General features: G+C 39.2%; 2 protein-coding genes across 3 annotated transcripts in view; one reads left to right on the top strand and one right to left on the bottom strand.

Annotated features, from left to right (window-relative positions):
* Nucleotides 1-1,053: 1,053 nt before the first annotated feature.
* On the bottom strand, nucleotides 1,054-12,758 carry TRMT6 (tRNA methyltransferase 6). The gene is made up of 11 exons (XM_040247912.1): nucleotides 12,456-12,758; nucleotides 9,598-9,725; nucleotides 7,627-7,736; nucleotides 6,982-7,073; nucleotides 6,769-6,852; nucleotides 6,378-6,502; nucleotides 5,252-5,610; nucleotides 4,784-4,869; nucleotides 4,040-4,142; nucleotides 3,862-3,948; nucleotides 1,054-2,537 (listed from the first exon to the last, which is right to left on the bottom strand). Exons 1-11 carry the CDS (start codon nucleotides 12,581-12,583, stop codon nucleotides 2,346-2,348), a joined length of 1,494 nt encoding a protein of 497 aa, XP_040103846.1. The 5' UTR covers nucleotides 12,584-12,758; the 3' UTR covers nucleotides 1,054-2,345.
* Nucleotides 12,759-12,842: 84 nt separating this feature from the next.
* The window catches only part of MCM8 (minichromosome maintenance 8 homologous recombination repair factor), a 55,468-nt gene continuing 40,750 nt past the window's right edge, over nucleotides 12,843-27,560 (top strand). The window contains exons 1-8 of one of the 2 annotated variants that reach the window (XM_040247900.1): nucleotides 12,843-13,187; nucleotides 16,053-16,199; nucleotides 16,450-16,533; nucleotides 18,431-18,513; nucleotides 18,917-19,066; nucleotides 20,350-20,453; nucleotides 21,229-21,427; nucleotides 26,789-26,874. In XM_040247900.1, coding sequence (XP_040103834.1) covers nucleotides 16,055-16,199; nucleotides 16,450-16,533; nucleotides 18,431-18,513; nucleotides 18,917-19,066; nucleotides 20,350-20,453; nucleotides 21,229-21,427; nucleotides 26,789-26,874 — 851 coding nt within the window. In that variant the 5' untranslated portion in view covers nucleotides 12,843-13,187; nucleotides 16,053-16,054. Of the gene's footprint in view, nucleotides 13,254-16,052; nucleotides 16,200-16,449; nucleotides 16,534-18,430; nucleotides 18,514-18,916; nucleotides 19,067-20,349; nucleotides 20,454-21,228; nucleotides 21,428-26,788; nucleotides 26,875-27,560 lie in introns of both variants that reach the window. The other variant, XM_040247901.1, reaches the window with a different exon arrangement.

The following is a 27,560-nucleotide window of genomic DNA, read 5'->3' as shown; positions in this document are numbered from 1 at the left end:
CCAGTTCATTTTAGTTCACTGATTCCTAGAATGTCGACATTCACTCTTGCCATCTCCTGTTTGACCACTTCCAATTTGCCTTGATTCATGGACCTGACATTCCAGGTTCCTATGCAATATTGCTCTTTATAGTATTGGACCTTGCTTCTATCACCAGTCACATCCAGAACTGGGATGTGTTTTTACAGTACAATTTTAGCATACCTTTAAGCTAAAAAAAAAAAAAAATCTAACTAACACATTATATTTCCAAGTACTCTAATCAAATGGAGTATGATGGACATTATTAATGATTGTCTTTACTTTTTGATGGCCACTCATTAAAGTGCTATTTCACATAACTCTCTTGGTGACTGGATGTCCAGTAGCCATAGAATTACCCACTTATCTGCTCCAAAGGTGATGTCCATTTTACAAACAAGACACGTGTGATTTGGGTGTCCACACATAAATGTTTCTCAAGTAGTTGGTTATGGTCCAGCAGCACCAGTGTCACCTGGAAACTTAGAAATGTGAATATTCTGCCCCATCCCAAACTTACTTAGAAATTCAGTGGAGCTCAGCAATCTGTGTTTTAATAAGCCCACGAGAGGATTCTCGTGCACACTTAAATCTTTGAACCACTGAATTAAATCATTAGTACTCAAAGATTAAGTAAATTACATGAATGAGAAAAATAGGTAAAAGTTAACTTTTAAGCTGGTGCATTAAGTTCACAAGTCAACTCCAGGGTAGCTATATGGGGACACAGGGCCTTGGCCGTGCAGACCCCTAGACTGAATGAAATGGGACTTGAAAACTGGTTGAGTTTCAAGTAGGATATGGTTCTAACAACAGTGACCAGTGGAGACCAGCCACTACTGAATCTGTGCATATATTGTGTTCTCTTTAACCAGACTTGACTGGATGCATGCCGGTGACAAGTGTTTTCATGGACATGTTCAGTGAGATGCCAATCCAGGCATGTTTTCTTACACAGACCATGTGTCACAATCAGCTGAAGGCGAATGAAGGCGGCATCACTAACTGCATCATTAATATAAGTCAGACAGATCATAGTACAAAATGCTTTTATTCCTTAAAAGCAATTGTTTTAAGAAAGAGGAATCAGAACTGTATTTGTTGGTTCAGTCACAACTGGCCATTTTTAGAATAGTACATTAGGAAAGAGCAATCTTTTTTCCTTTTTCTTTTGAGATGCTCCTTGCTGGATGATCCACATCTATTCTATAATGACATTAACAACATACATGATGAACATGTTTAACGAGCAAGACTCAGATTATCAATGGACAAGAGCCTTGACTTCCTCTAAACATTTTTTCTTGGCTGCAGCAGATGACCAAAATAATTTGATTACATTTTTTTCAGAGCTTAGAAAGGCTAACCCCCAGTCATGCCAGAGCTCAAAAAACCAGCATTAATAATCACCAAAAAAGGCACTTTAAAATACATTTGACAAGGAGTGACACTAATGCAATGAGGACTGGTCTAAGCCCTGCACTAAACTTTGCTATAGTTCACATATACAGTGCATTCTCTCTGTCTCCATGTGCATGTGTGTGTACATAAATATATATATGTGCATATACCAGCATTCACATACATGTATCTATCTATCTCCATGTCTCTGGGGACAGAAAAAACCATTTGCTTCCTTTAATAGTACATAAAAATTCTAGTCACTTTATTTTGAACAAAAGAATGAGAGGTTGGCAAATTAATGCAAAGAAGTACCCTACTACACCTACTCACAAAAACAGCAATAAAATAAATACTCAAGAGTTTTTCCAAGTCATCAACTATTAAAATAGTAAAATATTTTTTAAAAGTTTATTCCATTGAAAGGAAAAGGATGGACATTTTTGGTACTGTAAATCTCACACACATTCATATTGCTTAGGTTGAAGAGAATGTAATGAAGAGAGGAAATTTCTTGCACAATCTCCTTCTTTATAGTACCCAAGTTTCATTGATGGTGTGTTATTCCACTTAGCTTAACCTATAAACAAAATTTTGTATAAATATATTTCTTTTATCTCTAAATTCTCAAGAAATTTGCACAGAGTACTGAAAGTACTTAAAGTATTTTTGTAAAATAAACAGAATTGGCCATATACCAGACCACTGCTTACCCCAGGTTTAAGTATTTTGGCTCAAGGTTTTGACAGTCCAAACCTAGCTATGTCAGAGGTGGACAAAAGGCTTACTTGTCCTTCCTGGGAACAGGTGTATAAACACATTCTTATTCTTAGGATATGAAAACACAATTAGTAATGGCATTTAAGGTTTACTTACTAACTGTATAATGTCTGAGAACAAAAATCAAAGCAATTTTTAAAAGGTTAAGAGTCAGATTCTGGGCATTTCCGTTTTTTAGCTGCTGGCTCTTCAGTCTTGTGAGATTCTAAAGTGCTGGTGCTAGATTTGAGACTGGGGTCTGCTTTAAGGTTGTCCATGGCAACAGTGAAGCCTGAGAGAAGGTACCCTCCACCTCCGCTCATCAGTAGTTTGGGATGACTTCGATCTGGCAAAACCTAATCAAGACAGAAAGACATTCATGTTTCTCTAAGCAGGTAAGGCCATGCTAACAATACACATACCAGAAATCAGAATTTAAATGACACAGATTCTCTTGAAGAGAGAACAATTTAATTAGACCTATTCCTAAGGAGGTCCTTCTTTCACATGATAATGCAGATAAAAGTACAGAAATTGATTTGAGTGATTTTCTTTGAAAAATATAAGTGAAATAATTTCTCTTAAACCTGAAGCAAGTTCCTGGAGGTAAAAGGGCAACTGGTTTGTGTAGTGCTCTGGGCCTGGCTTTCTCCCTCTTGGCTCCAGAAAGCTTCATGGTCAACAGCGGAGCTGGGTCCATGGAGAAGTAGCTATAAACATATAGCCAGAGCCTTCCTTCTCCAACACACTGTTAACTCTTGTCAAAATTCTTTTCTCCTGTTTCTAGAACTAAATAAGATGACTACTATGATGTGCAGGGTTTTCCAGGTCTGCAGAGTATCCTGGATTAAGGAAGACGTCCAGGAAGCAAAGCAGAGCCTGTGACAGTCATGGAGGTGTCCCCCCTCCCCGACCCCAGATCTCTAAGAGGGAACTGGCTGTGAGGTGAAGCAACAGCTCCTGCTGCTACTCCAGCAGCTCCTAGCTGCTGCTCCTTTAAGATGTGTGCATTTGAGAGTCACACATATGGAGGCTATGGGTTATTCCAAGTTGACAGCTGAGCATGGGTACTACAACTGTCCAGTACTGCACTCCTTTAGTGGGCAATCTCTGCTCTGGGGTTCCTCATCATCCTGAGACTTTCTCGGAGCAGCATGCAAGCCCTTCCTCCCCCTTTGTCCTCCAACTCTGTTATATGCATCAGACCTGCATGATGGTCTAGCAACGCTCCCTGCCTAATCCTGCTCCCTCTATCTTTCAAAGGTGTTTCTCCAATACATCTCTTACACTTCTTCCTTTCAGAGAACCTGAACTTACAGACTCCACCAGGAAATCCTGAACACTTGCTGCAAAGACATCCCAGCAAAGAGGAAAGGGTCACCTTCTTGTTAGCTGAAGAAGTTTGCTATTATCAGTTATTCACTTTACAGTTCCCTCAAAGCCTTGGGGAAACATAAGCACAGTTGTCTGCATTTTAAGTGTCTCTGGACTCCAGTTACTGACCATGACATGAGAAAAGAAAAAAGGGTCAGGAAAGATCAGAGCACTTTGAGTTAGACCTGAGACTCTTTCATCTCTGTAGATAGAAATAGGGAGATCCCCAGTTTTCGGCACTACTGTGCAGAGCTGGCAACCCAGGAGAGTAGCTCCCAGGGACTGGCTGTAAGAACATGTACATACCTGGTAATTTCTGAGCCAAGTTTCAGACAGCCTGAGGTTGATGACCCCTCCTCTTTCCCGAAGTTTTGTGTAGCACTCCAACAGAGGCTAAAGGCATAAACAGAGTTCTATTAATAATTATTTTGAGGGCTGCAATGTTGAGATGTAAGAATTCCAGTCCATTCCATTTCAGTATTACCTCTTTATACTGACAGTAGACCACGAATGGCCTTGACGGAGCCACAAAGTCCAGCAAAGACAGCAGCAGTGGAGTGGGGTGGAAACGACTAGCTACAATTAAACTGCAAGAAAATGCGAGACAAATTATTTCTCTATGTTCCAAGGTAGAGCACAGGTTTTAAAATGCATCTAAAATATTCAGATATTTATTTGCAGGACTCACACAAGGAAGAGTTTTAAATATAATATTCTAGAGATCCCAAACAGTAAAATCATGAAGTATTACTTTCTCAGAAACACAGATTGGATTATAAACTCTCATGATGCTTGGCAACTCAAAGTGGAATTTAATGACATTCTTGATTAAAAAAAAAAAAAAAGAAATCTGGAAACAAATCCAACATTGTAATATTGGCTTTGTAGATACCCAAATCTACCTCTCCCGTCAGGCTTTCCTTAGCCCTTGCCCTTAGCCATTATCACATCAACTGGAATGCCCCACCAACCTGCAGCTAGTGGGACTACAAAGCCCCATCTGATCATGTGCTATCATTGGAGAAATTTCAATTTCTTTTAAAACTCTGAAATCAGCATAATCAATTTCCCACCCCTGCCAGATGCAGTCTCCTTTCTTTACAAATCCAAGACAGAATCATCATGCTTGTTCCCACTACAACCAAAGCAGATAAGCAGAGAGTGCTAATCTGCCTGAAGCAGAGCCCTTGAACACCAAGACATCGCCTGTGATCTTTCATCAACGCACCCATCTGCGTTTCTTTCACTCAGCAGAGCAGCAGCCTCTAAATGTCTTTTCTTCTGCTCTTCTTGCCTCCTTTGCTTTTCCTGAATCTTCAAGAAGAAAAATAAGAAACCAACATACTGAGTCAGGTTTTTGGAAATACTGGTCTACCTAAACATTTTAACAATAATTATCAACTTGAACTAAAGCAAGAGAGGGAGATCATTTATAGGGAAGTTGAAAACACATAAGAGCCCTGCTGTTATAAAACCACCATGGAGCTACCTATATAATGCTTCTGTATCCTAAAGTTCCATCCCAAAGATGAAATCACACATGTATACATTCACATACACTCTTTCTCTGTTTTGATATTTATTATCTTAGGAGCTGATGCTCTTAAAGTCAAATCAAATCTCAAGGCTTACATGAAGTTAACTGAAGCCTTGGGGAAAGCATTATGAGGGTAGGGGGAACTCTTAACATTCTTACATAATCCTTTTTACTTCCACTCTCTTTAGGCTCCTTATAGTCTGGATCTTGAGAGACAATTTCCATTCTTTCTTGTTCTTCTGGGTGATTGCTTTCTGGGGCCTCTGCTATGCTATCTTCATTCTCTTGTTCAGAAGTCTGTTTTTCCTCCAGTGTGCCGTTACTTTCTTCAACTGAAGCACTGTCTTTGGGCTCTGAAGACAACATCTCGGCAGAAAATGTTCCATTTAAGAGACTGTCCACTTTGTTGAGGGGGAATTCATAAAGACCATTGAGGAAAGATTTTGGAAAACCAAAACATGCTGTTGCTGCCCGAACAGGTCCACCTCCAGGGTACAGCTGAATAATGGAGCCAAAACCTGAAAAGATAAAAGAAACAGACATCTGCTTAATGGAGGCGACTTGACTATGCAACCCTCAGGGTATGTCATGTTATGGAGAGTGAAAGTTTCTCTGCTTTATGCTGTTCAGAGGTTGAAGATGATGCAGCTCCTCAGGGAGGTCCATCTGGACTCTATGTATCTTCCCAATGGAGGTAACACAATTCCTAATAGGTACACAGGAAGTCTTAAAGAAGCATACCCCCACTGACACTACAGTAAAACCCTGTGAGCCTACAAATTTGTATGTCACATGATTGGTGACTGGCTCTCAGCTTCCCTCTGGGCCAATCTTTAAACAGGCAGTTAAAAGTTCTTATCTTCAACAGGGTCAGAGAAAGGATAGGCAATTCAGGCTGTGTTGTTTTCCTCTAGGATAGAATACATACCTAGTATTCTTCCCATCCTATTCCCTCCCCTCAATTCAGGCCAATAAAATGAGCACCAGCTACCCAAGAGTTTACTGAAATCACTGTCCTGAAGTCCTAGCCAGTCACAGGCTTCAGAACCACCCTCACTGACATGGAAGCTGGAAAGGACACTGCCACTGGGGATGCCAACACAGCTCAGGCTGGGAGATGAGGACTGTGGAGGAAGCTCCCAGAGAATGGAGCTGTGCAGGCACACCCAAGTCATTTCATTAACTTCCAGTAACTCAACCTCACTTTGCATGAGTTTGAATTTTTTAGACCCCTCTACTCAAATCATGGTAGGGTTTTAATGAACATGAAAACATTAAATCTTACCTCCCATTCGTTCCATCATTGCACCCAGCACCAAGCCGGCACACGTCTCCATCACAATCATTTTATTGCCAGCACGGATATTTCCCAATGTCAACATCTGGGCGAGTGTATCATATCTCATGTGGCTAAGGAAAAAAGAATAATGTATTCATTTTTAGCTAAGCAAAGTCTTCTATTTTAACCATTATTTTTCAAGTTTTGTTTGTTTCATAAAAATGATGTTGATAAGATTATTGATTGCTTTGGAGGCAATAGTAAAAAAGGACTTACAATTTATGAAGTAGGAGGATACTTTATGCAGATGAGCAAGATTTTCATTTTATTTAAAATCATGACTTTCTTAAAGATATATTTTCCCCCAATTATACTTTTGAAAGGAAACAAAGCGTACTTAATTTTTCCAGGTTCTCTTGCATAATACATAACTGAAAGAATACGGGTGGACGGCTTCACAACAGTAATCATGGCTTCATATCTAGGTGAAGAAAAACAGAACATCAGTTTTAAAAAGCTAGTTTAAAAATATTTTATTTAAATAATACATATTTTATAAACCTATAAAAATATTTTGTATTCCCATCCTTTTAAAAGCATAATTACTTACTTCTTTTTCTTCTTTTTTATATATTTATCTTGAGCAAATTCTGTCTTGTCTCGGAATGTTGTACTATTTTCAATTAATTGCTGAACTATTTCCTATAAGAAAAGGAGCAAGCAGATTTCCTGAAACTTATATTTTCACAGCACAGATAACTTCAAAGGTTTCTTACCACAGAATGTATCCAAAAGTCTGATTCTCCAGGCCCTTTTCCACAGAAGTCCAAATGGATGAACTTAGTATTTTTATATTCTATCCAGAATTTGTATTAAACTATTAGTACCTTATAACTCCATTTAAATCAAAGTAAAAGAACAGACATATACAATTTAGGGAGAAAAGAGGAAAAGTACACTGTCAGTCCTGAAGACACTGGCTGAAAACATTATTGAAAATGAACAAAGTCAAGCTCTAAGACACAGTAAGTTATCAAATTTCCTTTTGCTAACAATATTAGTAATGTCATTCACTTACATTCCTGCCTATAAGAAACAAAATCTTTGATATACTGAATTGCATAAACACTTCAAGCTATTTTTAATAGAAATGTACTGTATTTTTACATCTTACCTTAGGAAAAGTCTGCTTTAAAAAGCAAGCAATTTCCTAAATAACAAATGAAAACAAAACAAAAAATCCTTTGAATTTTACCTCGCCTTTAATGCCTTTATCCTTTAAAGCTTTTATGTCATCTTGAGTAAGTTTCTGAGATTTTCCATCATCAATTATATTTCGATTATCAGTGCCCGCTTCTTTGGTTTCTAAGGAAGAAAATTGCTCTATGACATATATGATCTGAAATTATTTAAAAATCTTTCTTCTTCTAAGTTTATATCTATACGCAGCCCATCAGCCACTTAAATTTGGCCTTTCAGTTCTACTTCTTGTTGTTGTTCAGTTGCTAAGTCATGTCAGACTCTTTGTGACGCCATGGACTGTACTCACCAGGTTCCTCTGTCCTCTATCTCCCAGAGTTTGCTCAAATTCATGTCCATTGAGTCAGTGATGCTATCTAACCATCTCATCCTGTGCTGCCCTCTTCTTCTTTAGCCTTCAATCTTTCTCAGCCTCAGGGTCTTTTCCAATGAATTCCACTGCCCCCACCCCAATCCGCTATCCTTTTTTGTCACAACTAGCCGATGCCTTTCACTCATATTCTTGCTTCCACTCTTGCCCCCTAACAGTCCACCTGGACAGCAGAGTTCTTTTTAAAATGCAAACTGGCTCATCTATTCCAACACACAAAACCACACAATGACTTCCTGTAGCAATTTAAAGGCGACCCACAAGGTTATACATGATTTGGTACCCGGCTACCTTTTTAGGTCTCACTTCTCAAGCCCTGTACTCAGTCACTCCACTTCCTCGTGTTCCTCAGACACAGCAGTGTGGTCACCATGCCGGAATTTGGCATATGCTGCTCCCTCCACCTGGAATGCTCTTGCAATGTTTCCAAGTGGGTGGATCCTCCTTACATCACTCAGAGCTGAGCTCACCATCTTAGCCAAGTCTTATTCAGTCAGCCTTCAGTACACCTCCCTGCTCCATCATCTGCGTAACACACATCACCACCTGAAATTATGCTGTTTGCTTGTCTATTTGATTATTTTTGGCATTTCCCACTGCTAAGTGGGCATCCCTGGTGGCTCAGATGGTAAGGAATCTGCCCTCAATGTGGGAGACCCAGGTTCAATCCCTGGGTTGGGAAGGTCCTCTGGAGGAAGAAATGGCAACCCACTATAGTATTCTTACCTGGAGAATTCCACAGTCCATAGGGTTGCAAAGAGTCAGACACGACTGAGTGACTAACACTTTCACTGCTAAATAAATTTTATGGGATGGTCTATCTAACAAACTGCTGTAACTGCAGTGCTTAATCATGCCTGGAATGTATTTGATGGTTAATAAAAATATGAATATTTATAAGTAATATTTAACAAATATTTAATAAAGTGGTTTGAACCAGAATTTCAATAGTATTTTAATTATTTAATTTTAATAATAATTTTATTAATAAAATATTTTAAGTATACTTATTTTAATAAAAAGTTAAGCATTCAATTTAATGATAATACTAACTCCATGGGGCTGTTTCTTTAACAGGCAAGGCATTGTTAAGAACTTCCTATGTGTCATATGACTGAATACTCACTATAGCTTGGTCATTAAGCATGTGTTATGGTCCTATTTTACAGATAAAACTTAGAGAAACCAAATAACTAGCTCGAGGTTACAAGGTAAGTGATGAAGCTGGAACTTAAACCTAGTCAGCTGAATTAAAAACCTGACATCTTATCCTCTTCCCTATATGCTAACTACCTCAAAAGACACCAACAGGGCTCTACATCTGCTCTTACACTGAAGTTGGAAGGATTCATGGGATTAAATATCTGGCCCAAGGTTAGAGGGCTGGTTAATGATGGGCTGGAGTCAGAACCCAGGATATCTCAAAGCCAAAAGCAGACCCTAATTCATTCTACTGAGCTACAGTTCTCAGATTGTGAGTTCAGATTCTTTTGGGAACAGCCTGGGCTAGCATTTCAGAATTAATTCAGGTTGACAGGTTTCTGACTGGACAGCTCAAGAGCATCTGTTTCATTCATCTTAAGTAGTATAGTGCACCTGAAGTAGGCTCTTCCTTCTTCTTCTTAGGCTGAAGACTTCCTCCATTGGTCACTTCAAATGTGGTTCCATAACTATGGCCAATGACGTTATCCAGATAGAACCACTGTTTTTCAAAAGTTACTTTCCTGGGGGGAAAAATGCAATCAATAAGCTGAATCTCATCTGCACTCAATTTAGGAAAGATACATTTGACCTAGTTTACTTCATAATCACTCTCCCTAAAGGATAATTGGCAGCATGATCTTTGACCATGAACTGACAAATGAACGAAAAAGAACTGGGCTACGAGCAGACAGATAAAATTAACAAAGAAGGCACAAAAGCAAAGAACTCGGAATGAGAAACAGGGACAGAAGACATTATTTTTCTGAGGCACTCGTGTGGCTCCAATTTGCACTGTCTGACAGGATGTCCAAATTTGCACACTTCAGATTTCCTGAGTAGCATAAACTGTTGCCAAGATTGCCGTGCCACTAACACACATTCTGTGACACCTCTTGAACACAAGAAAACCTCAAAACTGAACAACCACGGAGATGACACGGATTTAACAAATTCTCTGGCCTAAATGGCCATTTTCTTTGAAAATTGTCCAGTAAACGAAATGATATTTGCCTGTAAACATTACTGACAATTTACACATTTGTAAGGGATGCCTAACATTGACAATGCTCTACTGAGGCCCAGGCAGTTTTAGCTTTTCCCACTACCCAGATTTTGCTTTCCAGGTGGCAATAGTGGTAAACCCACCCTGCCAATGCAGGAGACTTAAGAGACACTGGTTTGATCCCTAGGCGGGGAAGATCCCCTGGAGAAGGAAATGGCACCCAACTCCAGTATTCCTGCCTGGAGAATCCCATGGACACAGGAGCCTGGCAGGCCACAGTCCATAGGGTTGCAAAGAGTTGGACATGACTGAAGCACAGCACAATTTAAAAAGGAAATCCCTCAAAAGCCAAAAAACCTTTCTTTTCAGAAGAAGAGAAATAACACCTGCTGAGTGTTGATCAGAGGTTAGGTAGTATGTGCCAGATGGTTCACACTTTTGGATTTAATTCTCAATTCAGTCATCCTGGACATAGCTCTTTCCAGATGGGCAATCTTGAAGCTCAGGAAAAGTGTCTTACCCAAGATGCAGTTACATAGGAGCTGGGATTCAAATCCAAGTCTGCCTGAACCCAAAGCCTGGTTCTTTCCACTACATGACACAGTCTACCCAACAAAGAACAAATGGATCTCAGGAAGTCGGTTTAGCTTCAGGACCTGGCCCATACCAATAGAACTCTGAAGTCTGAAAGATGTGTACTGACTAGTTTTTGTGCCCCATCCCACACCTTCTCTTTCTGTGTGCCCTGAGAGGCTGACCACGACAGAATCAGATGGCATCACATCACCCTGGGCAAAGGCTTCCCATCACTCTAGACCCCTGGATGCATCACAAGTCTCTACTGGTGCTCTAAGCCTTTTCATAGCTCTCTATGTGTATGTGTCACATCTTTATTAAGTCTCCTCACTAGAACCATCTGAGTGAATTTCTCCAAGATCCTAAGTATTCAGACAGGGCCAATTCATGTTCTTTCCTGGGTCCTCAGTGACTGACACATAACAGACACTCAAAGTATTTGTGGACATGAATCCCCTCAGAGAAGCTGAAACTCAGCTCAGACTAGATTGTGCACCATCCCCTAGCCTCATCCTTTGAGTAGTCCAGTGCTAGTGAAACACCGGGTCTAAGCTGGGTTGGGTTTACCCTCTGGCAGCTGATCTGATATGCAAAGAAGGGTACATCACTCAAACTGACTGGCCTGACAGGAGGTTGCTGTCAGGAAAGCGGGACCTAGTCAGAAGGACACGGGCAAGAGTGAGATGTGCAGAGCCTGCTCACAGAGCCAGGATTGCTTCTGCCCAACCAGAGGAGTGCAGCCCTGTGGAAAGAGTGAAGGGAGAGTCTGCCCTGGTATGCAGCTGAACTCAGAATCTTTTTCTAAATAAAATGGAAACTAATGCTATGCTTCTGCCAAGAAAACTGATAAAAAGTGTTTCAAAATGTGTCTTAAGAATACTTATTAGAAATAAAGATGTTGCTGTCTCCTTGGGAATGAAAAGCCTAGTCTAAAAGAGTATGTTTTTAAGACCCACATTCAAACCATATCTCGTGATAAAGCAACCTAAAAGAACAATACAAGAAAGAAAACCCAAAAGTTCACCTGTACAGTCATTATACAGCTGTGTAACTGTGGAATCATTCATCGAACTTATAACCTAAGGACTTTGCTGTACTGATATACTTAAATTTAAAAGTTTAACTAGTATAAGCATTTTACAAAAATTATGTACTTGGAAGCAAGCACACATTTCTAATCAGAAATTCTGGGAGGGGAAAAGGTATTGGTTTCAAGAACACAAAAAAGTGATGAGGGGGTTCTGGGTGGCAAGGATGAGATTAGAGGGTGAAGGGTGGGTTCTGTGAGAAGACAAGAGAGAAGAACCCCACACTTGAGGAAAGAACCCCAGGACGTGGGAAATAGGGCGGGGGGGCGGGGCGGCTAGCTGAAGAGGGGCGGGGCACCCGAGCGACGGCCTAGAATGGGCAAAGGAGTCTGGAAAGATTAAGTAAGATACTTAAGATAGAGGACCGGGAATAAGGTCACGGCTTTGCTGGAAGACAGGAGCCGTGAGGGTGATCCCGAGGGCCAAGGATGGGATCCTGGGGGCTAAGTCCTCAGTAAAAAGATCCAAGAGGTGATAACGAGGGAGAAGATTGAGAATCCAGAGAACCAAGAATGGGACCCCGGTGAGACAGTATGTCTAGAAGGTGGGGCCGGAGAACTCCTAAGGCCAGAGACCTGACTTACTTTCTCCGCTGGACTTGCACTGCTTTAAACACATCTTCCCGTTTCAGCACCACGAAGTCGCCGTCGCGGATGCAGTGATTCCCGGGATACTGTGGCTGTGGGCCTGGTTGCTCCTCAGAGCTCTCCATGATGCTCAGCGGGTCTCAGAGCTCCGCACCTTCCCTCCAGTTCCTCGCGCTCCGCCCCTGGCGCTAGGCCGTTGCCGCCGGCAGGCTCACCTCCAAAAACCTAAAGGGACGCAAAGCCCTCCGACCGGCACCGCCCCCACGTGCTGCGTGCCGCTTCCGCTTTCCGGTCAGAACCTCGGGAGGGCTTCCGGGAGCCTCGCGGCTTCCGTCTGGCTAATCTCCTTGATTGGCTGTCCTCCATCCCGCCCCTCACCTCTCTGCGCGGCTACAGGTGGAAGTTGCGTCACAGAAGCGCCAAAAAAGAACTAGGAAAACTATAGAGTTTGGTTTGCCTCGCTGTTGTGGCTGCCTGCTCTAGATGTTTTCCCGCTAACCTCTGCGGCCTAGGTAGAGAAGTTGAGGTCCCTGAGCCGCTCCAACAGACAAGCCTCGGTCCTGCGCCGGAACGTCAGGAGAGCTAAGGGTGAAAAGTCTGTGAGGCTTGGGTAGAGTCACCTGAGGAACTCGGACCGCGGAGTCTCTTCTCACCCCGCCTTGCCTTCCCCCTATAGGAAGGGAGAGTCAGCCGAGCAGTGAACTGTTTTGGGGACCTCTGTCTTTGCAAGTAAGAGCTTAGTCTTGAGGAGACGTAAATGAAGTGGCGTATATAACCAAGCATAGCAGCCCGACGGTGGGTTTTACTCATTCTCCAGTCCTACCTCTTGGATTTGTGTTGGAATTTTTACTAGGTATTCTCACCATATTACCTCATTTGTAAAAGACGCTGCAGGTAGCGTTTGGAAGCAGCGCTTCAGCTTAAGAATGGCAGAGACGAAGTTTCAGCCCAGTACTGTCACCAGACAACTTTGATCTTAATCAGTTCTCTTATTTCCTCTGGTCTTCAGTTTCTTAACATATGACGTGGTCTATATATTATCAATGCCCTATTAGTTCCTTAACATCATGAATTTATTAACTTATTTATTAATTAAACGCTTTAAATAAAGATGCTGATAGGCTGTCTTGGGATGCAGTCTGCTGCTGCTGCCAAGTCGCTTCAGGCATGTCCGATTCTGTGCGACCCCATAGACGGCAGCCCACCAGGCTCCCCCGTCCCTGGGACTCTACAGGCAAGAATACTGGAGTGGGTTGCCATTTCCTTCTTCAGTGCGTGAAAGTGAAAAGTGAAAATGAAGTCGTTCAGTCGTGTCGGACTCTTCGAGACCACATGGACTGCAGCCCACCAGGCTCCTCTGCCCATGGGATTTTCCAGGCAAGAGCACTGGAGTGGGGTGCAATTGCCTTCTCCGGCCCTACAGTCTACGTTACAATAAATTCTTATTTTTATTCTTAGGATAGGAACTTTTTAAAATTGAAGTGTAGTTGATTTATAATATTATGTTAGATTCACGTGTACAATATAATGTTTAAAGTTTTATAGATTATACTTCACTTAAAGTTATACTTCAGGGAATACCTTGGGCTAAGTGCTTCCACCGCAGGGGGCACAGGTTCCCTCCTTGGTCAGGAAACTAAGATCCTGCATGCGGTACAGCCAAAAAAGAAAACAAAAAACCGTAAGGAAAAGAAAATCCCAATCATAAAGTTATGAAATGTTGGCTCTATTCCCTGTTGTGTGCATTGCATTTTTTTTCACTTACTTTATACCTAGTAGTTTGTACCGCTTAATCCCCTTTACCGATTCCACCCACACCCCTCTCTACTAGTTTTTAAACATTAAAAAAAATTTTTTTGTTTATGGCTGTGTTGGGTCTTCCTTGTGGTGCCCTGGCTTCTTAATGAAGTGGCTTCTCTTGTTACAAAGCACAGGCTCTAGGGCTCCTGCGCCTCAGTATTTGCCCAGCTGGAGCTCAGTAATTTGTGGCACATGGGCTTAGTTGCCCCAAAGGCATGTGGAGGCAAATTCCTAACCACTGGATCACCAGGGAAGACTTTGTTTTATTTTTTAGATTCCACTTATAAGTGAAAATATACAGTACCTGTCTCTGACTTCATTAAGCATAAAACTGTCCAGGTCTATCTATTTTGTTGCACATGGCAGAGTTTAATTGTTTTTCATAGTTGAGTAATGTTTCATTGTGTGTGTATATGTGTGTACATACCACATCTTTATCCATTCAATTTAGGTTGCTTCCATATCTTAGCTGTTGTAAATAATGTGTCTGTGAATGTTGGGGTGTATTTACCTTTTTAAATTAGTGTTTTTGTTTTCTTCCTGTACTCTGGAGTGAAATTGTTGAATCATATGGTAGTTCTATTTTTAATTTCTTGAGGAAGCTCCACACTATTTTCCATAGTTGCTACCACCAATTTACATTCCTACCAACAGTGTATTAAGGTCCCCTTTTCTCCACATCCTCCCCAACATAAATTTGCTGTGTTTTTGACAATAGCCATTCTGACAGGTCTTAAGTGATAGCTCATTGTAGTTTTTGATTTGTGGCGTGGCAAAGCTGTGACAAACCTAGACGGCATATTATAAAGCAGAGACATTACTGTGCTGAAAAAGGTCCGTAGTCAAAGCTATGATTTTTTCCAGTGGATGGATGTGAGAGTTGGACCGTAAAGAAGGCTTAGCAGTCGAAGAGTTGATGCTTTTGAACTGTGGTGATGGAGAAGACTCTTGAGAGTCCCTTGAACAGCAGGGAGATCAAATCAGTTAATCCTAAAGGAAACCAGTCCTGAATATTCATTGGAAGGACTGATGCTAAAGCTGAAGCTCTAATACTTTGGCTACCTGATGCGAAGAACTGAATCACTGAAAAAGACCCTGATGCTGGGAAAGATTGAGATGGTTGGATGGCATCACCAACTCAATGAACATTTGGTTGGATGGCATCACCAACTCAATGAACATGAATTTGAGCAAGCTCCGGGAGATGGTGAAGGACATGGAAGCCTGGTGTGCTACAGTTCATGGGGTCACAAAGAGTCGGACACAACTGAGTGACTGAACAACAACAAATGACCAAAATAAAAATTAGTTTAAAAAGAATATCCATGTGTCTCTTATAAAAGTAGATAGAACACTGCTGGACTGACTGTAAGGAGCTATGATGATGTATTCCTAAAGTCACAGTTCAAGATAATGTTCAGCCAGTGCTGTCCTGTAATAAGTCTCATAACACTACAAAGTTATCTTACAGTTAATTACCTCTTATTTTCACTTCTATTGTAGGAATTCCTTGAAAACAAGTATGGTAATCCCATGATAAAAATAAAAGGTTTAAGCATTCAGTATACTTGTTTAAACATCTGTGCTATACCTTAAAAAGAGGTGAGGATTAGAAGAGTAACTGCAGGGTATTTTGGAGTTTGTACCATTCTGTGCAACATCGCAAGCCTGTTTGCTGGTCTCAAACTAGAATATATATTAATTTTTGCTTATTTACTGTGTTAATACATTTTTAGGAGGACAGTTTCCCCTACAGTTTTGATGAGGACTGTCCTATTCTCTATCTTTTAAAAGACATGAATGGAAAGTACAGAGGCAGAGGATTTGGACAAGGAAGATTTCAAAGCTGGAAAAGTGGAAGAGGTGGTGGGGGCTTCTCAGGAAAATGGAGAGGAAGAGAGCACAGACCTGACCTGAATAAAGCCACAGGAAAACATCCTGGTAAGAGAGGCCAACAGTTCAATTTTTTTTTTCTCCTCCATGAAGGAATCTGTTCATGCCTGTTGTGAAAAGCAGTTTAATTCAACTTTGTCTGTCTTTTATTTGATGTTAGTATCCAAAATTACTGAAACCTGTAATTTAGGTATTTGTTAATAACATGGCAGTGTCTCATTAAAAGGGGAAGCAAATTAGGAAAAAATGTTTCTATTAACCCAGTATTCTGTTTTTGTGGATTTTTTTGCTTTTTCAGAACAAACCCCACAGTCTTTGCTACTGCAGTCAACATTGGATCAGTTCATACCATATAAAGGGTGGAAGCTTTATTTCTCTGAAGGTAGAGTTTAAAGTGCTAAAGTACTATAAGTCTTATTTTCTTAACTTTCTTTAGATGCTGCATCTCAAATTACTATAATTTATTCTGTTTACATATATATATGTGTGTATGTGTGCATATATATATTTATATATATATATCTCCATCTCCTTTTCTTTAATCTTGATTTACCCAAACAAATTATGTTTCAGGAGCATTATTTTTCATTTTTGTATCAGAAAAACAAACCCACACTAGTTATTTCAAGAAGAGGATTTAATACAGGGAATTGGGTATACAGACAGAGGATTAAAAGAACAAAAAGGGAACATTAAGGTAAACTCCTAGATAGTATTAACTCTGAAAAACAGCAGCCAACCTTTTGACTGAGGAAACAAAAGATAAATAGTGCTGAGGTTGGACTTCCTGGTTGACTTAGTGGTAAAGAATCCACCTGCTGATGGATGAGACGTGGGTTTGATCCCTGAGTGGGGAAGATCCCCTGGAGAAGGAAATGGCAACCCACTCCAGTATTCTTGACAGGATAATCCCATGGACAGAGAAGTCTTATGGGCTACAGTCCATGGGGTTGTGAAAAGTTGGACGCAACTGAGCATGCGTGCACACTGAGGTTCCAGAACCTAAGAATTCAGGAGGAGCCACAGCATAGCTGTGGTTTCAGCCTTAGAGGGACACCCTACAAAGCTGTATTTGGACCTCTGCAAAATATCTTTCAGAGCTGTGCTCAGACTCTGAGGTGAATTAAGCTGACTGCTGCTGGTAATTCTGGCAGGAGAATGATTGGTGCTTGGAGTTGGGGGCTAGAACTGTAGCTATCCTCTACATCTGGAGAAATGCTGAAAAGAATTGGAAACAATAAATTCCTTTTCTTCCTATCCTTTCTCCTGCTAATATCTAAAGTTGCCTTTAATTGGCAGAACTTTACAGAAATCTGGGAAATGTGCAGATCTTAATAATAGAATCACAGAGCGGAAAATAGAAGGATAGGCTTGGAACCAAGAGAGAACAACCAACAAAGTTTGTGTAGAAACATAGTTAAGGAATCTCCTTTATCCGTTAACTTCATATATCTGTGTGTATGGATTTGGAGAATTGTCTTTTCTATGGTCTTATAGTATTGTGGGCTTGTTATATCTCCCACTAGACTGCACTGCTTGCTTCATACCATGTACCCAGTATTCATTTTGTGAATGAAGAAACTGATTTACAAATGTTTTCCGTATTAAGAGTCAGGTGTTCTTTTTTTCTGTCATATGAGAAATGTTATGTTTCATAGTTGATGTGTCTTTTGTTGCTTTAGGATGCATTAGCCACCAATCCCTGCAATATTTCCATAGCAGTTAGCTCAGAACAAGGAGCCTTTGGCCAGTTGTACTTTCAAACTCCAGTCTCCTTCATTGTACTGATCGTCTGTGGGAGACCAACTCAGAAATGTTACAGAACTTTACCGTGTGGAAAGTAACTTTACAGTTTTGGGACTGGAGTCAAGTTGTAACCTACCTACCCTGATCTCAGGAAGGGATTTGACAAGTGGCTATTTGGACTAGTAGGATTTTCTTTGCAAAGAAATAAGAGTTTAGTCTGTGTGCTAAACTTTGGTTCTATCAGGTAAACTATTTGAACTAGTAGGTCTTACTAGGTGTCACATTGCATTGTAAAGATTTTCAGATATTGGTGGTTTTAGAGCTACTTCCTCTCTGCATTTCAGATTATGCAGACCTGAACTTGTTTTAGAATCTTAAGTTTACATTTTATACCAGTTCTAATCTAAATATTCAGAATGCACAGTGATTATAAGCCATCTACCATGTATATAAATAGTATTTCTTCTGTTCATGAAAAATATGCTTGTACATTTGTGATTACTATTAGTCTGATGTTATATTTGTTGGATTAGTTTACAGTGACAGCATTCCTTTTATTGAGAAGATTGAAGCATTTGAAAGTTTTTTCACCGAGCGTATTGAGTTATATGATAAGGTAAGGTTCTTATACAACAGAGCTACTAGTCCACCTTTATGTGTCATCTTATTGAGCAGTGTATTTAAGGTGCTAGTAATATAGACAGTGGACTGCCTTGGCCCAGCTATCAGCTTCCCACTTATCAGCAGTGTGGACATTGGTGAATTACTTACTTTCTTTGTGCCTTAGTTTTCTCATCTATTATTAGAGTATAATAGTATTAATACCTACCTCAAAGGGTTGTTAAGTGGCATAAGTAAGTTAATATATTTTAAATACTAGGACTGTGCTTGGCACAAAACATAGAATACTTATTATCACCATATTAACATCATATGCTTTCTCATAGTGTGTGATTGAATGCTCATGATAATTCACTTTGAAAAAGCAATCCTTATTTTCATATCTTAATATTTTGTAGGATGAAATAGAAAGAAAGGGAAGTATTTTGGTGGATTTTAAAGAACTGACAAATGATGATGAAATAACTAAACTGATACCAAATATAGCAAATGAATTAAGGGATACACCTGAGAAAACCCTGGCTTGCATGGGTCTGGCAATACATCAGGTAAATGTTTATTTTGTGACTTTTGTTAAACTTTCAAAGGAAGATTTCACAGTAACAGTACCTTCTCATAGACTGTTAATTTTTACCAACAGACCTTTGCTAGAACTGAAAGGTTGCAGTCTGGTTAGAGGCAGACTTCATATGTGTGGGGGTGCTTTATAATGGGTCTTAAAGTGTTACTGAGGACTGGGCGTAGAGCAGAGGAGGTCAGGGTATCCGAATGAGGGTTCATTACGAAGGTTTATCACAAGATGTGTACACTGCTAGTGATCTAAGACTGGGAACCTTGACTGTCTCAGACTCCTCTTGTTCATTAGTTCATATCTAAATTACCACATCCTTTCACTTTTATTTCTAAAGTGTCTCTTAAATCCACCTCTTTTCCATCTTTACAGTCTCTTTCATCTTTCCTTAATGGTTGCCATACATGGTAAAACATGGTTTGTCCTTGGAAACCATGGTGACTGTTTCCTGCCAAATGACACCCAAACCCTCTATGTGGCATTGAAAGCCTTCCATAACGTAGTTCAACTTCCCTTCCCACTTTCCATTTACTACCATCCAGCTAAACTGAGCTCCCTCTAGGATTCTCTGAGTCCTTCACCTCTTACACGTGCTGTCCATTTGGCATAGAATGCCCCTTGCCTCACATATCCAAATGTCTTGGGTCTAACTCAGTTATGACTCTGTGAAACCTTTTCATGACTCCTTTTCAAAATTCATATAGTTTTTTGGTCTGTATATCTTTATGGTAACAATTACAGCTGCATATTCACATCTCATTTTTTTCAGAGATGAACCATTTTTTTTCAGAGATGAGCCATTTTTTTCATGGCAGCATGCTGCTTTGTACACAAGTAGGTGGTAAATGTTTATTTTACTTAATGTCAAATGCCAAGAAAGTAAGTATTGGCTATTTCAGAAGTCATCTTTATTTCTTTATCTTAACATTGAGTTTGAAGAAGTAGAAAATATTTTTTCACCAGAATACATCTAGAATGTATAGCTTTGGGGGCTACTGTAAGGACTTTTAATACTAGGTTTAGTTGAGACAGAAGGTAGCAGACTTTCTGTCAGTCCAGGGACAGCAAAACCCCAGGTAAAACATAATCCACTATAAAATAATTGATCTTAATTAAATATCATAATTTTAAAGGGCAGTTAGAGTTCTGTTCATCTCTCTGAACTGTTTATATTCTAAACTTCATATTCTCTGTAAAAGAGTTCTGCTTCAAGAGGATATCTTTTTAAGTAACTCTTAAGTAAATGTCTATCTTGTTTAGGTATTAACTAAGGACCTCGAAAGGCATGCAGCTGAGTTACAAGCCCAAGAAGGATTGTCTCGAAGTGGGGAAACAGTGGTTAATGTGCCACACATTCACGCAAGGTGAAGAATTTGCTGGTATTAAAGTATTATAACAATCAGGCACTGAAGCCTATTTAAGAATAAGAACCTCATTTTATAAAGTCAAAGAAATTAGTAAAAAGGGTATATGACTTTATTGCTAACTCAGTGGTTATTACACCCAAGTGAACGTGCTGAATTTAAAGAGACCATGATAGAAATAAACCTTTTCTGCCCAAAGAAGTTGATATGTGAGCCTGCAAATTTTTGTGTTATCTTTGGATATGCGCCTATCAAGACTCTGCTGTTTACGTTTAATAATCCCTGTAATACACTAAGTGGTGTAATTAAATTTTGTTCAAGTTATTAGATTTCTATTAAACACAGAACAAATGGACTTTTTTCTTGAATTTATTTGTATTGTATTACAAGATTTTAAATTCACATTAGAAGAGATGAATAAGGTGATCCTCAGGTATTTTTGTTTTGTTTTTCCCCAGAATTTAAAAAAGACATTTCCTAATACTGCTTGAAAAAGAAGTTAGAAACTCAAAAATTGCTGAATCTGAGACTTTCTCTTTGGCATTATTTTTTCCTTTTCCCATAGAGAACAGCCAGTGGGACAAGAGTAAAAGGGAAGATTTAACTTCTTTTATTTTTAAGAATGACTTAATACCTGTAAAATTCCTGATGTATGGGGTGATATGGTTTGGGAATTCCATAATTGCTTCTAAAAGGAACTTGTGAAAATACAGACAGCCTCAACTTTCTGCTCACTGTAAGTTCATAGTAAATACGTTCCTATTTTTGTTTTTAGGGTGTATAATTATGAGCCGCTGACACAGCTGAAGAATGTCCGAGCAAATTACTATGGAAAATACATTGCTCTGAGAGGAACAGTGGTTCGAGTCAGTAATACAAAGCCTCTTTGTACCAAGATGGCTTTTCTTTGTGCTGCATGTGGAGAAATTCAGAGTTTTTCTCTTCCAGATGGAAAATATAATCTTCCCACAAAGGTGATATCATGTTCTTTAACTACTTCATTATTTTTAAAAATATTATTTATTCATTCCTTTGGCTGTATCAGTTAGCTGCAGCAGTTGTGGGATGCGAGATCTTTATTGCGTCATGAATTGCATGGCAGTGCGTCATGAAGTACAGGCTCAAGATCACGGCAGGCTCAGTAGTTGCAGAGCATGGGCTTATTAGGCCCTGCAGCACGTGGAATCTTAGTTCCCTGACTAGGAATCGAACCCACATCCTGTGTATTGCAAGGCGAATTCTTAACCATTAACCGCCAGGGGAGTCCCGACTACTTCCTTCTTTATCTTGATAAAGAAGACAAATCAGTTTATGGAAACCATTTCCCAGTGTTTCTAAATATAGAGCTTATTTTTATTATTTTTTGTTTTTAAATTATAAAATACTTAAGGGTACAGAAAATAAAGAAATGGAACATCTCTACCCATCACTTAGAATTTACATTTGCCAGCACCAGATATATCTTGAAAGATACATAAAGCATTACTGGTGTAACTTTAGTCTCTTTTTTACTCCTTGCTTGTCCCATTCCCAGAGACAGCCACTATCTTGAAGTTAACATGTATTCTTTCTGTTCATTTTTTAATATTTTGACTTAATAGGTACACGTATTGTTTTCTTCCCTTTATTTTGCTGCTTGAAAGCGATGTGTTCCTTTTTTTGTTAAACTAAAGATTTTTAAAACTACAGAAAAATGTATAGAATAATGTAACTAATATCTGTATAGCACCATTATGAGTTGGCAAATATTTAGCTAATTTTTTTAACAAAAAATGTTAAGTATTATAAAGTCTCTTGGTTTCCCTCTGCAGTTCCATTAAACTTGTTCTACCCCTGGAGCCGCTATTCTGAAATCAGCATGTATTCTTCAAATCTACATTTTCATATTTGATTATATATATGTATAGGATTTGTTTTGTTTACATAAGTGATATTGCTACCTTTTTTTCACTTGGTTATTTTGGAGTTCTACCTTTTTTTTTTTATTATTATTATTATTGGAGTACAATTGCTCTATAGGGTTGTGTTTCTGCTGTACAACATCATGCATCAGCTATTTGTATACATAGATCCCTCCCACTCCTCATACCTGTCTTGATAAATATCTAATTCTTTTCCTTTACTGAGTGGAGTAAATGAATAGTCACTGTTTATCCATTCTCCTGGCAGACATGGTGCTGTTTCCAGATTTTCACAGTTACAAATGATGCTGCTGAGAACGTTCTTATACATGTCTCCTTAGCAGAGGAATTCCTCAGTTATATGATATGCTTAATTTTAACTTTTTAGGCTGTAGCCAAAGTACTTTCCAGAATGTTGGTCCCAACTTAAATGCCTTCTAGTAGTATTCAGTTCAGTTCAGTTCAGTTCAGTCTCTCAGTTGTGTCCGATTATTTGCGACCCCATGAATCACAGCACACCAGGCCTCCCTGTCCATCACCAACTCCCGGAGTTCACTCGGACTCAAGTCCATTGAGTCAGTGATGCCATCCAGCCATCTCACCCTCTGTCATCCCCTTCTCCTGCCCCCAATCCCTCCCAGCATCAGAGTCTTTTCCAATGAGTCAACTCTTCGCATGAGGTGGCCAAACTACTGGAGTTTCAGCTTTGCATCATTCCTTCCAAAGAACACCAAGGGCTGATCTCCTTCAGAATGGACTGGTTGGATCTCCTTGCAGTCCAAGGGACTCTCAAGAGTCTTCTCCATCACAGTTCAAAAGCATCAATTCTTTGGCACTCAGCTTTCTTCATAGTCCAACTCTCACATCCATACACGACCACAGGAAAAACCATAGCCTTGACTAGACGGACCTTTGTTGGCAAAGTAATGTCTCTGCTTTTCAATATGCTATCTAGGTTGGTCATAACTTTCCTTCCAAGGAGTAAGCGTCTTTTAATTTCATGGCTGCAGTCACCATCTGCAGTGATTTTGGAGCCCAAAAAAATAAAGTCTGACACTGTTTCCGCTGTTTCCCCATCTATTTCCCATGAAGTGATGGGACCGGATGCCATGATCTTCGTTTTCTGAATGTTGAGCTTTAAGCCAACTTTTTCACTCTCCTCTTTCACTTTCCTCAAGAGGCTTTTTAGTTCCTCTTCACTTTTTGCCATAAGGGTGGTGTCATAGGCTGTTATAATTTCCCTATATTTTCATTAACACTTAGTATTGTTGGGTTTTTTAATTTTTGCCAGACTGATGGGTATAAAATGGTATTTCATTTTTAATATGAATGTCTATGATTTCTATTATGTTTGAGCATCTTTTCACATCTTTATTGGCCATTCGGTTACTTTATTGAATTTTGTTTTAATTTCTGTTCATTTTTCTGTTTATACTATTGATAGAAGTTTTTATGAATTTTAGATATTGAACAGGGTTCCCTTAGCTCAGTTGGTAGAGAATCTGTCTGCAATGCAGGAGATCCTGGTTTGATTCCTGGGTCAGGAAGATCCACTGGAGAAAGGATAGGCTACCCATTCCAGTATTTTTGGGCTTCCTTGTGGCTCAGCTGGTAAAGAATCACCTGCAATGTGGGAGACCTGGGTTCGGATCCCTGGGTTGGGAAGATGCCCTTTGATTTCTACATTATAGATATTTTCTCCCAGTCTTTAGTTTAACTTTGTGGTACATTTTTTGTTTTAGAGTTTTACATTTTGACATGGGTAAATTGATCAGTCTTTTTCCTTTGTTACATTTTATGCATGGTTTAAGAAGGGCCCCTCACTCAAGCATTATAAGCATTGAGCTTACATTTTCTTCTAATACATTTAAAATTTAATTTTATTCTTTTTTTAACACCAATAACATTTTGTATTGGCATATAGCCAGTTCACAATATTGTGATTGTTTCAGGTGAACAGCAAAGGGACACACACACACACACACACACACCGCTCCCCCCCCACCCTCCTACCCCTCCATTCTCCCCCAAACCCTCCTTCCATCCAGGCTGCCACATAACATTGAGCAGAGTTCCATGTGCTATATAATAGGTCTTTCTTGGTTATTCATTTTAAATATAGCAGTGCGTACATGACCTTCCCAAAGTCCCTAACTGTCCCTTCCACCTGGCAACCATAAGTTTGTTTTCTAAGTCTGTAAGTCTCTTTTCTGTTTTGTAACTAAGTTCATTTGTATCATTTCTTTTTAGATTCCATGTAGAAGGAGTATCATGTGATATTTGTCCTTTTCTGTCTGACTTCACTCAGTATGACACTCTTTAGGTCTGTTTATGTTGCTACAAATGGCTTTATTTCATTCTTTTTAATGGCTGAGTACTACTCCATTGTGTGTATGTACCACATTTTTATCCATTCCTCTGTCAGTGGACATTTAGGTTGCTTCCATGTTTTAGCTATTGTAAATAGTGCTGCAATGAACCTTGAAGTGCATGTATCTTTTCAGGCCATGTTTTTCTTCTTCCAGTACTTCTAAGTCTTGTATTTTCTATTTAGATCTTTCATCCATCTGAAATTTAACTTTGTGAATGGCATTAAGCTAAGGATCTAATTTTATTCTTTTAGGTGAAAACCCAATTGTCACCATTTCTACATTAATCCTTCTGTTTCTACTGATGTGTAACATGTCATCTGTAGTACACTGTACTCCTGTAGACGCATGAATCTGTTTTGTATTTCTGTTCCTATACCGGATCTACATGGTCCTATTTACATGACCTTATCAAAACTTTTAATAAGGTAGGGAGACTTGCCATACCTATTTTTCTTTTCCAGAGTTGCCTTTACTATCCTTAGATTTTAATAAGTTTAGCATTAATTACATTTTTACTCAAATTGAAATTCCTAAGGCTTCCTTCTCTTGTAGGAAGAACAGAATGTGTTCAGCTGTTGGTTCTGAATAATCAATAGTGTTGATAAATGTGTGGCATCTACTATTTGGGCTTAAGATTCAGGACTGCCTTTAGGTCAGAGAGGTCAGGTGTTTTTTTTTTTTTTTTTTTAATTTTATTTTTGGGGCCATGCCATGCAGCTTATAGAATCTTAATTTCCCAAACAGGAATTGAACCCAAGACCTTGGAGTGAAAGTACAGAGTCTTAACCGCTGGATCACCAGAGAGTTCCCTGGCAAGGCCAGAATTTAAATCCTAATTTAAGTCAGATATTTTCTGTAAATATTATTTGACCAAGGTATTTCCATGCCCTATAATATAGTAGGTAGAAATGCTAACTTGTTATTCATGTGTCTAAACTTAAGTGAAACAAAGTGATCAGAAAGATGGCTGTTCCAGGTGGTCTCTGTTTTAGTCACTATTGCTGCATAACTAATCACCATAGTGACTCAAAATAACAATCATTTTATTATTTCACGTGGTTTCTATAGGTTGAGTTTGGAAGAACTGGTTGTCTTGGTATTTCTAAGTCCTGATCTCTTATGAAGCTGGATGGAACAGCAAGGGACTGGAGTGGCTGGGTGCTGGCCAGCATCTCTTCTCTATATCATCTTTCTGTGTGGGCTGGTTTTGGCTTCTCACACACAGTATAGTTGCTCAGGACACTCATTCTGCTCACATGACTGCTGATAGCTTCAAGAGGCAGAGTTCCAGCTGACGGCAGGAATGGCTTTGCCTCTTTTGAGGCAGCCTCAGAAGTCAAGCAGCATCACTTCTGTCACATTCAGTTGGTTTCAAAGTGAGTCACAAGCCTGTCCACACTCCAGGAGAGGGAAATTAGACTCCGACTCTTAATAGGGGAGTGGCAAGGTTCTGGAAAGGTTTGAGGGGAGATATTACAACCATATTTGGAAAACACAGTTTGCCACAGTCTCTGTATTTATAAATGCATCTTGAGGTACTTAAGTGATTTATGAAAATAAGTGATTCATGAAAACTTGAACACTGACTTACATGATGAGGACTGCCTGTGTGGTACAATAAAAATATTATATTTAATACTATACAAACAGTGCAGAAAAAGATTAGATAGGAGAACTGGGGATTAAAGAAGACCAAGAAAGGCTTTTGAAAAAGAGAAGATTGGGGCTGGGTATGTGGGACTGGATATAAGGGAATGTTAAAGGATTGGGACACTACTTGAATACAAAGGAAGGAATAAGTGCTTGGTGTGAGAGGCATGTAAGGAGCCTTGCATACCCACAGCAGAAAGAATAAGAGCAGTAATCAAGAGAGACCAGGTGAAAAGTGCCTCAAAAACAGAATCAGTAATAGAAGGAAATAGATCATTGCAGCTTTTAGCTCATCTTTAATACTGTTCTGGGATCAACTTTTAAACATACTAAATGAAGCATTTTAACTTGAATTTTCCTGAGATATGATTATAATTTAGCAAAATTTAAGTGTGAATTAATCTTGTTGCAGTGTCCTGTGCCAGCATGTCGAGGGAAGTCATTTACGGCTCTTCCTAGCTCTCCTCTCACAGTTACGATGGATTGGCAGTCAATCAAGTAAGCAATCAGACTATTAAATAAAAGGCAGGTTTTAGAGCTCTCATACTGCCAAGGAAATTTACAGTATTCCTGTATTATACTTTGATTCTTATGTGTAGATAGTAATAAAGTATAAAAGGTTTATTTGGTGAAGAGTTATGTGTTGAAGTGATAATTATCTTTATTTGAGATTTGTTTTCTATTAGATTCCAGAAAGGATTTGATGTGCAAGTATTTTGTCATTTTGCTACTGAGAAATTATTTTATATCTCATTTATGTGACTCATTGAACTGGATTTACATACAAGCAAAGCTGTATGACAGACTGCAGGTCGTGGGGTCACAAAAGTCAGACATGACTTGGCAAGTAAACAACAACAGTGTTTCATTCCATAATGAAGATATTCTAGAAATAATATTGTTTTCAAGTTTTAAAATAGAGACTCCCTTAGAAATAAATATTTCATTTTATGTTCACACCATTCATGAGACATTTTATTGTATAGGTATTTTAAAAAACTTGTTTTTTTTTTTTTTTTGAAAGTCAGATTTTTCTCTATGTGTGTATATTTTTAGTCTAACAGTTTATCCCATTTTTTGGCTATAATCCCATAACTCATCCCTAAATACAATGTAATGGATAGCTTTGAAGTCAGAGTGCTATCCAGGAAACTTCTAAGAACATGGGGGAAAAGTGAAATAAA

The sequence above is a fragment of the Oryx dammah genome, unplaced genomic scaffold, assembly GCF_014754425.2.
Source record: "Oryx dammah isolate SB20612 unplaced genomic scaffold, SCBI_Odam_1.1 HiC_scaffold_10, whole genome shotgun sequence".
In the NCBI taxonomy this organism is placed as follows: Eukaryota; Metazoa; Chordata; class Mammalia; order Artiodactyla; family Bovidae; genus Oryx; species Oryx dammah.
Note: the sequence above shows the minus strand (reverse complement) of the source record. Positions and strands in the feature narration are given on the sequence as shown.

Excerpts from the sequence above, each read along its gene's own strand:
- TRMT6 (XM_040247912.1), bottom strand. The coding sequence starts at position 12,583 with ATGGAGAGCTCTGAGGAGCAACCAGGCCCACAGCCACAGTATCCCGGG. Across the intron at positions 6,853-6,981 it reads ATAAAAAAGAAGAAAAAGAA|ATATGAAGCCATGATTACTG; the intron begins GTAAGTAATTAT and ends TTCTTCACCTAG. Across the intron at positions 4,870-5,251 it reads GTGGAAGTAAAAAGGATTAT|ATTCAGGAAAAGCAAAGGAG; the intron begins GTAAGAATGTTA and ends TTCTTCTTGAAG.